This window comes from Canis lupus, chromosome 2, assembly GCF_048164855.1.
Source record: "Canis lupus baileyi chromosome 2, mCanLup2.hap1, whole genome shotgun sequence".
Lineage (NCBI taxonomy): Eukaryota > Metazoa > Chordata > Mammalia > Carnivora > Canidae > Canis > Canis lupus.
The window spans coordinates 42,255,760-42,268,144 of record NC_132839.1 but is presented as its reverse complement, the minus strand read 5'-3'; the positions used below and the strand labels follow the sequence as shown (position 1 = coordinate 42,268,144).

General features: G+C 41.0%; 1 protein-coding gene across 1 annotated transcript in view; it reads right to left on the bottom strand.

The window, feature by feature from the left end:
- The window catches only part of ADAMTS17 (ADAM metallopeptidase with thrombospondin type 1 motif 17), a 324,757-nt gene that overhangs the window by 129,797 nt on the left and 182,575 nt on the right, over positions 1–12,385 (bottom strand). Inside the window, exons 11-12 of the mRNA XM_072796801.1 lie at positions 1,804–1,905; positions 569–714 (exon numbers count right to left, since the gene is read on the bottom strand). Coding sequence (XP_072652902.1) covers positions 569–714; positions 1,804–1,905 — 248 coding nt within the window. The remainder of the gene's footprint in view (positions 1–568; positions 715–1,803; positions 1,906–12,385) is intronic.

The window sequence follows — 12,385 nt, the reverse complement described above, 5'->3', positions numbered from 1 at the left end:
GGCTATGAGAAAAACAAACAACCCCCCCCTCAAAACCTATTTTCTGTCAAATAGTTCTAAGAGCACAGGTGAAAACTGTGCTGGATGAACAAGACAGCTGAACCCCCAGATGCTGTGTGACTCCTCCACGGCCAGGTTGCTCCCAGATCAGCTAACAGCCAATCTGAATCTAACAGCTAAGCGCCAATCAGTTGGCCATTCTTTCCAGAGGTCCACAGGCTTACCAGGAATGATCTTTGACTAGGGGAGCCTGCAAAGAGGCCAGGGGAGATTGTCATCCAGCTGTGTCACAAAAGCTTTCCACCGAGGCCCACATGAGGTATAAGGAGACAGCTCTCCATAGGACTTACTGCATCCACGTTCACAGAAAGAGCTTTGTTGAAGCTGAGATGCCATATGACACACACATCATCCCTGCACCCCGGGGCCCTGGGAGTGATTTCATTTTTTCTCTTTGAGGTCAAATTCTCCTCAGGAGAAGATCCTCCTTTGCATAAGACGGTAAGAGCTGCGGGTTGGAAACCCTGATCAAGGTACCCTAGAGAATGCCCAGTCAAGGGGGACTTACGGGGGGTTGTCACATTTCCTCTGCCGGAAGCGGGCTCCCGTCCCACACGTCCGGCTGCACATGCTCCAAGCGCCCCATGGGCTCCAGTCTCCGTCCACGTGCTCCGGGATGGGTGTCTTGCTCACACACTCCCCTGCGCGGCACCACTGAAACACAGCAGGGCAGGCCACAGGCCCCAGGGGCCACACAGCTCCAATGAATCCAACCTGCTCACTCACCAGATCACTGCAAGTCCCTCCACATGAAAAAAAAAAAAAAAAAAAAACCACCATGCCATCCCCAAAGGCTTTTTGTAATTTGCACAAAAGTAGACTCTTTCAGGGTATGCATGCTTGTTAACTCCAGACAGTCCGTCCTTACTCAACCTGACACCCATATACCTGTGGGCTTTGCATTTGGCCCTAATGCTCCACATGGAATGTGCTCCCCTGAATTTTTCTAAGTTGTCAGGAAAAGGACTAATTCACATGGCTCATGAAGAGACCCAAGCTTCAGCAAGCTTTGCTTAACGTGAGTGCGTCTCTCTGGAAGGCTGCGTTTCCTGGCTCTGGGGCTTTGCTTTGCACTTCAAAGCTGGGTTTGGTACTTGGAGATGACACTGCCAGGTCTGCATGGGAGAACCTTGGCTCTGAGAATAAAAGAAAGCCACTCGTCTAAAACAGAATTTCCCAAAATGTGTGGCAGGCACATCCGGGGCCCGAGAGGTGATTTGGTGGTTTCAAATCATGGCACCTGATTCACTCCTTACAGTAAGACTAAGGAGAAATCTGTGGCTGCTGGCCCTGAATCCCTCTCCTCTCCAAAACCAATCTCTCCTGTTAATGAAGATCAGGGCTTGGGCTAGCTTTCTTAATCTCTAGTTAGAACTGCATCACATTGTTCTCATCCAACTCATTTTATGATAGCTTTTTGCATATGGCCAGTGATCCTGTTTTTGCATGTATGGTTTATTGATGAAAAAGTTTTTTTTTTTTTTTTAAAAAGGATATTCACTTGTGTGACAAAAAGAGTCAATTTAACAAAAATATTAAGCGACTCTTGTATCTTATCAGAAAAAAAGGAGAGAGGAGATAGAAGTGTTCCTCTTTGCCCAGAGTGGGTTCCAACGGCATTTCTGGAGCAGCCAGTGGAGCTTTAGGCACTATTGAGTACAGTGCAGACCACCGCCCTTCGGGAGACGTGCCCGATGCCCAGGAGACAGGGGCTAGGGAAGGGCTGTGGGACGTGGGGGTTACCTTGTCTGCCCCACACTCGGTGCCGTCCAGGGGAGGGTCCAGCTTGGTCTTGCAGGACGTATCTCCTTCCACCAGGCACCACAGTCCAGCGCACATCAGATGCTGCTGACAAGGGAAGGAACAGAACTGCCTAGAACACCATATACAGGTCACTACTGGGGTCAGAAGGTGGGGCCCAATAACTGGTTTGGACTTGGAATTCAAAATGTGAAGGGAAGAAGGAGGGTTGTGAATCTGGATGTTTAAAAAAAAAAAAGTGTATCATTCAACTGGTTCATTTTAACTCCACAAAATTCTGTGTATAGACTCCTAGGAGGGTTGCCTTCATGGGGATTCAGTTCGGCAATTCCTGCGTTAGCTACTGAGGGAGTGTCCACCGCAGGGTGCAGGCTGGGTGCCATTAACAAACACATATCTTCCATTTAATGTAGGAAGGTATGAGGCAGACACCCATGGGTTAGAGAGAGTGCACAGGAGGAGAATCTCCCCGGCCTGGCCTCCCCACGGAGGGCTTGCTGGAAGAGGCAGCTCCGTTGCTGAGGCTAGAGGGGCATTTATGCAGGCCTAGAATCTGGAGCTCGAAGGCTGATAATGAGCTCAGAGACCCAAAGGGGTTAAAGAAAGGTTTTCCATCTCCCCGTGGTTACCCACATTTCTAGCTCAGCTGACTTATGCATGATTTGTTATAGTATTTCACCTAAGGCATTTCTTAACCTGCACAAATATACAGTGAAAATAATTCTACTTCAACAACAGGCATTTAAAAACACGCCCATTTGTATTAATAGGAAACTTGCACGTAGACAAAGTGCTCAGGATGGGACCATTTGTGAAAATAACCGGAGTAGACATGGCCAGTGTTCTCCCGGGCTGCCTCAGTCTCCCCTGCAGGACTCAGACCATTCAGTGTCTGCACACACTGGTGGCTGCTTCCTCAGTCTTTGTGCTGGAAGCCATCCTTTGACCATAGAGCAAGCTTCAACCACAGGGATGCAGCTGGACACTCCATCTCCCTGGGTGGGATGGCTCTGAGGCAAGCTCCAGCTTCTCTCAGAGGGTCCCAGCAGGATGGCCCCATTGTCCATGAGGTGGTCTGCTCACCGATGCACTTTAGACTCTCCACCCTCTTCTCTCACTTCCCTGCCCCCTCACTGTGCTTCCTGGGATCACTTCCCAGATAAACTCCTTGCACCCAAATCCTCGCCTCATGGTTTGAAAATTAAGAACAGATGTACTGAAGGCTCTTTTAAAGATGTAGTACTTCCAGGTTGCCAAACCCAGTCATGGGAAAAAGGCCTAAGCTGGAGCAGGGAGACCTCACCCTCCAGGGTATGGCCACGGCACCTGGGGTGCAACTAGGGCAGAGTGAGGGTCAAGGGTCTTTGCTCAGGACAGGTCACAGTGGAGCTTGTAAAGAGTGTACCCTGCTTCGTGTTGAGGTCTGCCATTCCAAGTAATCTCAAATATCTGCATAGGATAGATGTGCACTGTGCTGTCTAAAGTCAAAAAATATTTAGAGGTTTAAGAGACAAAGGGAGAAAAAGGGAAGGAAAGCAGAGCTGGAGGGGCTTTGACAAAGAGCTCAAAAGCCCACAGCTCTTGCTCATTTTTCAAGTATGCCGAAGCTGCTCTGTGCCCTTAAAGAAGTTGATGATTCAAGTGGAACAGTGCACATTTGGGTTCAGGAAAGCCCCTATGTTCCCATTATTGTTCGCCTCTCCATGGAATGGTAAAAAGATGAGAACTCTGAGTACAATGCCAGCTGGTCCCATAAAGACAGACTGAACCTCATTAAATGTTTGATTCCATGCACTTTAACCCTGGAGCTCTTCGAGAGTGTGGTGTCAGTGTGTAGACACGTGTTCATGAGTCAAGGCTGACCCCAGAGGTAATTTATGGGATAGGAGAGCTTGGGATTAGGAGACGCATCTGCCCCATTGGGAGAGAGAGGAAGAAGGCAGTGTGAACTGTTATGTACTTAATAGACAGCACATTCCCATAAAACTTTCCTAATCATCAGAGAAGAAGAGATGAGGTCAGGCAAAGATTTCTTAAGTAGAACACAAAACATACTAACCATAAAGGGAAAAATTAATGAATTATACATTAAAACGAAGAACTTCTATCAAAAGGCAACTGTAAGAAAGTGAGAGAGGAGGATATTTGCAATACGTGCAAGAGATATTTGTAATGTGTGGATCCAACAAAGGATTTGTATCGAAAGTGTATGTAAAAAACATGAAACAAAAGCTCCCAAAGACAATTAAAATGATGCAGTTTAAAAATGGGCAAAAAACTTGGGCACTTCACAAATGAGGGCATTTAAATGTAAGGATGGCCAGTAAATGTATGAACAGGTACTCAGTTTCAGTAGCCATCCAGGCAAAGGCAAATAAAAACCACCACTCAGGCGTCCCCAGTGGTTGAGCATCCCTTCGGCTCAGGACGTGATTTCTGGGTCCTGGGATTGAGTCCAGCATCAGGCTCCCACAGGCAGCCTGCTTCTCCCTCTGCCTATGTCTCTGTCTCTCTGTCTCTCATGAATAAATAAATAAAATCTTTTAAAAACCACCCAAAAACCCACCATTTGGTACCTCTACACACCTACCAGAATGGCTAGAATGACAGAGACATGAATACAAAGTGTTGGCAAGGATGTGGTGTGATAAGAACTCTCCTTAATTAATGATGAGCTTTTAAATTGGTTCAACAACTCTGAAAAACTCCTTGACAGTACTTACTAAAGCTTAAGACATGCTGGATGTTCTACTATTCATCAATTCCACTCCTACATATGCATCGGGCAGAAATGTGTGTATATGTTTACCAAAAACATTTTTTTAATAATAAATTTATTTTTTATTGGTGTTCAATTTGCCAATATACAGAATAACACCCAGTGCTCATCCCGTCAAGTGCCCCCCTCAGTGCCCGTCACCCATTCACCCCCACCCCCCGTCCTCCTCCCCTTCCACCACCCCTAGTTAGTTTCCCAGAGTTAGGAGTCTTCATGTTCTGTCTCCCTTTCTGATATTTCCCACACATTTCTTCTCCCTTCCCTTATATTCCCTTTCACTATTATTTATATTCCCCAAATGAATGAGACCATATAATGTTTGTCCTTCTCCGATTGACTTATTTCACTCAGCATAATACCCTCCAGTTCCATCCATGTCGAAGCAAATGGTGGGTATTTGTCATTTCTAATGGCTGAGGAATATTCCATTGTATACATAGACCACATCTTCTTTATCCATTCATCTTTTGATGGACACCGAGACTCCTTCCACAGTTTGGCTATTGTGGACATTGCTGCTAGAAACATCGGGGTACAGGTGTCCTGGCGTTTCATTGCATCTGTATCTTTGGGGTAAATCCCCAGCAGTGCAATTGCTGGGTTGTAGGGCAGGTCTATTTTTAACTCTCTGAGGAACCTCCACACAGTTTTCCAGAGTGGCTGCACCATTTCACATTCCCACCAACAGTGCAAGAGGGTTCCCTTTTCTCCGCATCCTCTCCAACATTTGTGGTTTTTTGGCAAGAATGTTCATAGCAACAATCTTTGTATTAGTGTCCAAATTGGAAATTGCCCAGGGACGCCTGGGTGGCTCAGTGGTTGAGAGCCTCCCATCGGCCTAGGGTGTGATCTTGGAGTCCCAGGATTGAGTCCCACATTGGGCTCCTTACATGAAGCCTGCTTCTCCCTCTGCCTGTGTCTCTGCCTCTCTCTCTCTCTTTCTTTCTCTGTCTCACAGTAAATAAATAAAATCTTAAAAAAAAAAAAAAAGGAACTGCCCAAATGGTCATCAACAGAGAAATTATGGATTATGGTCTATTAGGACAATGGAATATGGCATGATCCCATTTATATGAACTTCAAAAACAAGAGAAAACTGTAGTGTTGTGAGTCAGGATAGTGGTCACCTTTCTGTTTAGTTTCAACAAGGGGACTTAGTGGATAAGGCAACTTTGGAGCTGCAGCCTCTGACCTCAGCTTGGCCATCAGCATTGCCCTGGGTGCCAGAGCTAATCAGCTGCCCTTCTGTGATTTGGTTTCATTACTGGAAAAATGGTATGGACAGCAATAATGCTTGTTACCATGATGCCTTTTAGATAGTTGGCATTCATGTTGTGCTTTCTAAATGACAAAGTGCTCTGCTGTCTGTCATCCTGAGGCTCATGACAGCTGGGGGAGGCAGGTAGGACAGGGCTTTCTCTATTTTTTTTTTCCATTTTTTCAAAGAAGAGGCACATGTTTATGTGGAAGTCAAGGGCCTGAGCTGGACCAAAATTACCAGGCTGGGAGTTCATCAATCTAGGTTCACATCCTGGTTCTTGACTCATGTAGTGGCTCCACAGGTGTATTCACTCTCTAAAAAACTGAGCTCTAAATGTATGATCTGTGCATTTTTATGCATGCATAGTATACTATAAATAGTAAGACGTTTTACAGAGAGAGGGGAGAAAAGAAGAGAGAAATGCATGCTCAAACTGGCGATGGAAGATTGTCTGGACCCAACCTATCACAAGGTAGAAGCAGGAAAATCAGGGTTTCACCAAGAAATTACAAGGATAGACCATATGTATAGGAAGTCATTCCTCCTATCAGGAGAAATACTTCATGGTGGGTAGTCTTGCAACTACTGGTCTCTTTAGGGTGGAACACACACACTTCTCTCATAAGGAGAATTCTTGCTAGCCTGGAAATAGCCCTGACACTCTCCAAAATGAACATCCTATCTATAGCTGATTCCAGCAATAACTCAGAGGTGAACAGTAAAAAAGAAACAATTTATACAAAGAACTACAAATACGAAGGGAGAAGGTACAAGAGGGAGAAAGCATTGAAGAATACTTATCAGATAATATAATACGGCTAAAAATAATGTGTAAGCCTATGGGCATTTTTTTTCAACAGAGTTAATGTGTCTTTTTTTGTTTTTGCATTTGCAAAAAGCAAATATATAAGAACTCAGGGAAAAGATGGTCAGGTCAAAGGAGATAAAGTATCAACATCAGAATGGGCCAAGGAAGGGGAAAAAAAATCACATGACCAATGAAGACTGAGAGCAACATAAAAAGAGACACACCACTGAACACATAAAGGGGTATATGGAGTTGATGACTGAGAAAAAGTGAATGTAATAAAATAGAAATGAATAAACGATTTAAACAGATAAGACGAATGACAGACATGGAAGACACATAAAGGAGATGTGACATAAGCAAAAGTGGGAGGCAGGTGGGATGAGTTTTCTCTACATTTTTTCCAATGAGGGGACGGATGTTTGTGGAGGTCAAGGGCTCTGAGTTGGGCCAGAAGCACAGGACTCTTAAAGAAGAGAACCAGAGTAATGGAACAGAAAAGGTATCTGAAAAGAAATTCAAGACCCTGTCCTGAAATGAAAGAAATCTCTGTTTCAGATTGAAAAGCAAAGCCCTATTCCAGGAAAACAGCAAAGAATAATGAACACAGAGGGATGTCCTGATAAAAGTTACCGAATTTCAGGGATAGAGCAAGAAATATTTTAGGCAGCCAGGAAAAAAGGATCAAACTAGTGACAGTGGGAAAACACAGCAGGCTACCTGCAGATTTCTCCACAGCAGAACTCACTGCCAGATGGCAGTGGATGCCTAGAAAGACACAAGGAAAGAAAATGTAATCCAAACAGCTTCTAGCAACTAAAGGGTTGCTCAAGTATTTAGGTAACAGAAAATGATTTTTTAAAAATATTTTTGTCTATTTATTTGAAAGAGAGGAAGAGAGCACAAGTTAGGGGGAGTGGTGGAGGGAGAGGGAGAAGCAGGCTCCCCTCAGAGCAGGGAGCCAGATACAGGGCTTGATCCCAGGACCCCGAGATCATGACCGGAGCCAAAGTCAGACACTCAACTGACTGAGCCACCCAGGAACCCCCAGAAAATTATTTTTGAATCTATAAAGAAGCTGAATCCTTTTTTGGAGAAAATACTAGAGGATGATGTTAGCCAGAAGAGAAATAAAAGGAAAACCCAAGGGTTAGCAGTGAGCACCCAGTGAAGCATTGACTGAAATGTGGGGACTGAAATTAGGAACAGAATGCATAGGATATAAAGTCAGATGAGCCAGAAGTGATATAGATACAAGAATAGCCTAGAAAAGAAGGTGCGGTGGGGTGGAGGGCATAGGAGATTGTCCATATATATCCATTTCTTATCGTTTCTAGTTGGGGGAGGAGCAAAACATAACAGATAAATATAGCAGCTGGGATATCAGAGCTTTTAAAGGGAAAATGTTACCCACTAAGAAAAATAATTAAATTGAGGGGTAGAGGGAATGGAGAGAAGGGGTTTGAACGTGGAAATGGTTTTATCATGCCCATGGAATTAGGATAGAGTAGAAACTCTAAAGAGAAGTTGGCCTATGGCACCTTTTTGCTTCTAGCAAATGTCAGAATAGATAGTCTGTGGGAGGCGGGGCTGCTCTTCCATTCCAAAAACAGGTAGGTATTGTAATAAAATGTCATTTTTTCCCCTGAAGATTTTACTTTTAGGTAATCTCTGCACGCATTGTGAGGCTCAAACTTACAACCCCAAGATCGAGAGTGTCATGCTCTTACCAACTGAGCCAGCCAGATGGCTCAAAAATGGCATTCTTATTGCTGAGCTCACCAGAAGTTAAGAAACTATTCAAGAAAACAAATACAAAATACACACATAGTTATACTTGTACATACTATTAACATAGTCTAGTAGTTAGTAGTGTAGTAAGCACTTACAAGGGGTGCATTCCCCTGAGGGCCAGCAATGATCTTGACACTCCAGCTGGGAGAGTAAGTCTGGAATCTGGAAGGGTGTTTACCAGTTCTAGAAGGATTGGTGGCACCACTGGCTTTTTGAGACAAATATACAGACAAACATAGCAACCACCATTCAGACTCTCAGAATTCCATGGTGATATTCAATAAAAGTAAACTCACAATGAAGCATGGAAACATAAATGACAGCTAACAGAAGCAACAAATAAAAGATTTAAACTTCCAAGGTGTTTAGATGATAGAATGATCAGATACAGAATATATAATAACCATAGGTGTGCCTGGGTGGCTCAGTCAGTTAAGTGCCCTACTCTTGATTTTGGCTCGGGTCATGGTCTCAGGGTTGTGAGATTGAGCCCTGCACTGGGCTCCATGCTGGGAGTGGAGCCTGCTTAAGATTCTGTCTCTTCCCCTCCCCTTGCCTATTCTCTCCTTTCTAGAAAAAAAAAATCATTATAATAACTATCTCTAACATGTTTGAAGAAATAAAAGATGACATCATGTACACAAGCCAGTGGTGAAATACTATTGAATATAATCAGGCAAATCTGAAAAAGAAACTAGAAAGCACTTTTATTATGAGACATTCAATGTATAACTGTTGAAGAAAAGCAGTGGATTCTGACATCACTGAGAGAGAGAATTAGTGACTGGAAAACAGATTTGAAAAAATGTATAGATTGTAGCATGAAGACAAAAGAAATAGGAAAATACTAAAAAAAAATGGGTTAAGAGATAAGAAAGAGTAAAATATTGATGTATGTGTCTAATCATAATCCCAGACGGATAACAGAAAGAATGAAGAGAGGCAGTGTTTGAGAAGAAAATAGCTAACATAAAATATGTACTGTATAGAATAATGAGTCCTCCCACTTAGTAGAGGGGCAGTCTTCTAATATAGGCCCAACAACCCCTGTCTCCTCCTACTCATGCTCTTGTGTAACGCCTTCTTGTACATTTGACGAAACTACTTGCTTGCTTTGCATTCACTGAATGCAGCAAAAATCATAGGATATAATTTTAAGTAAAAAGAGAAATGTATTATTTAGGAAACAGATAAACCATAGTCCAATATGAGTTGGTCTCTAGGCGACAAATGTACTAGATATACTACTTGCCAACCTATTCAAGAAAAAGAAGAGACAGTATGAATAAGACAGGAAGAAATGAGAAAGAAAAAAGAAAAGGAAAGGAAGAAAGAAGATAACAAAAATGTAAAGGAAATTTTATGTATGTATATATGTATGTCTGCATGTAAATTTTAAATAATAATCAGTGATCACTGAGCTCGATACATAAACTCTATATGAAATGATTTCCTTACAAGAAGAGCTATTGTACAGAATAGAATAAAAATGCATATGGACTAACTAATATAGAAGACCTAGGGAAGCTGGTCAATGAGCTACCCTTCCTGAAAACCTCTGGCCCACTTAGTTTCTTAGTAGTATTTTTCATAGGGAGATTCTATTTAATCTTTCAGAAACAGATAATACCAATGCATTCAAACTGTTTAAGAGCATTGAAAAAAGGGGGATTTTTCCTTATACTTCACATTAATATCACATTGAAACCAAACTGAACAAGATAACCACAGCAAAAGAAAAAAGGTTCATACCAAACTCATTCATAAACACTGTGATGAAGATCCTAAATAAAATTTACTAATATAATGAAGCATATAGTGAACCATGACCAAGTAAGGTTTATTCTAAGAATCTGAAGATGGTTCAATATTAGAAAACCTGTTAATATAATTTGCCACACTAATAATTCAAAGAGAACTCATCCAGTCCTCCCCATGGATGCTGAGAAGACATTTGATTAAATTTAATCACAATCTCTTATTAAAGTTAACAATGTACATAAATGGATACTTCTTTCATTTGATAAATATTCATGCAGAAACATAAGAAGCACTCTCATTAAAGTTGAGAAGAAGAAAAAAATGTATATTATCACACTGTTATTATTTTAGGTGAGAGAAGGAACTAGGGGTTAATAGAATTATATAACTAAAATAATCATATAACTAAAAACCCAAATACTTAACTAAAGAACCATTATAATCTCTAAAATAATTTGGTCAGACGGTTGGGTATAAAATTAAAATACAGTAATTAAAACTCTTTATAAATAGCAACTACAACCAATTTTAAAGATATACTGAAATAAAAGATCCCATTCAAATTGGAAAAAATATTCTATAGGAATAAATATAGTAAGAAAATTATAAAATATACATAAAGAAAAATAAAAATTTCCCTGAGGGAGCAAAGGAAGATGTTTTGAATAGATGTAAAGAAACGCTATGTAGGAAGACTCAAAAGTATAAAGGCATATATTTTTCACTAAGTCTCTAAAATAATATAACTGAATTTAAAATACCAACACATATGGAAAAATAAAAAATAATAGCCACTAAAACTGTGAAAAAGCATATGGCTAGTGTATTAAAATATTTTATAAAGCTACCGTCATGTAAATATTAAGAGGTTCACAATTATATCAGTGAAATAGACTGGAAAAATCCAGAAATATATTTTAAAAACAAGATATAAAGAAGCATATTATAAAGATGGCATTTCAAATTAATGGGGAGAAATGAATTTAATTAATCAAGTATGGAACTACGTGAGGGGTCATCTGGAAAAAAAGTCAGGTTGGATCCCTTACCTCACACCTAACACTAAAGTAAATGACTGCTGTATTAAAGATTCATAATATAAAAATGTAATAATAAAAGTGCTAGAAGATATCACATGAATTAAGTTAATTTACAGTGTAGGAGTAGGAAAGACCTTTAAGCATGACATAAAACTCAGAAGCCTTATCAAGATATTGATGCATTTGACTTTACACACACACAAACACACTTCTGCTTGACATAAAATCATAAAAAATAAAAGTAAACAAACTTCCAAAAAAACTGCAACTCCTATTTTAGCTAAATGGCCAATTTCCTTAATAAATAAAATTGCCAACAAATCACTTAAAAAAGATCAGTAATCCAAAAGATTTAAAAAGATACTCCACAGAAAAGAGAACACAACTGGCTTCTTAATATATGAAAAAATGCTCAAACTCATTATGAGAAATGCCATTCAACCTGTCAATAGACTCATTTCCTAAATGGTCAGATTGTCAAGGGCCAGAGAGGCTGGGTGAAGATGTGGGGAAGCTGGCACTTCCATTATGTTGTCTATGGGAGTGTAAAGAGATAAGCCTCTTTGGAGATCTGACCATATCTATCAAGAACTGAGGCATGTACATAATTTCTTTTTTTTAATTAATTTTTTATTGGTGTTCAATTTACCAACATACAGAATAACCCCCAGTGCCCGTCACCCATTCACTCCCACCCCCCATCCTCCTCCCCTTCTACCACCCCTAGTTCATTTCCCAGAGTTAGGAGTCTTTAGGTTCTGTCTCCCTTTCTGATATTTCCCACATATTTCTTCTCCCTTCCCTTATATTCCCTTTCACTATTTTTTATATTCCCCAAATGAATGAGAACATATAATGTTTGTCCTCCGATTGACTTACTTCACTCAGCATGTACATAATTTCATCTCAAGTTCAAAGACAGGTAAAATTAATCTGTGGGTTCAGAAAGAAAGTGATTATTGCTGGGGGTTAGTGAATGGAAGAGGGCTTTAGGGAAGCTTCTGGAATTGCAGAAATGCTATATTTCTTCATGTGCAGGGTCTACTGATGTGTTGTTTATAAAAAATAAGTATAACTGTACACTTAGGATTTGAACTTTTCTGTTTCATGTTGTGCTCTAT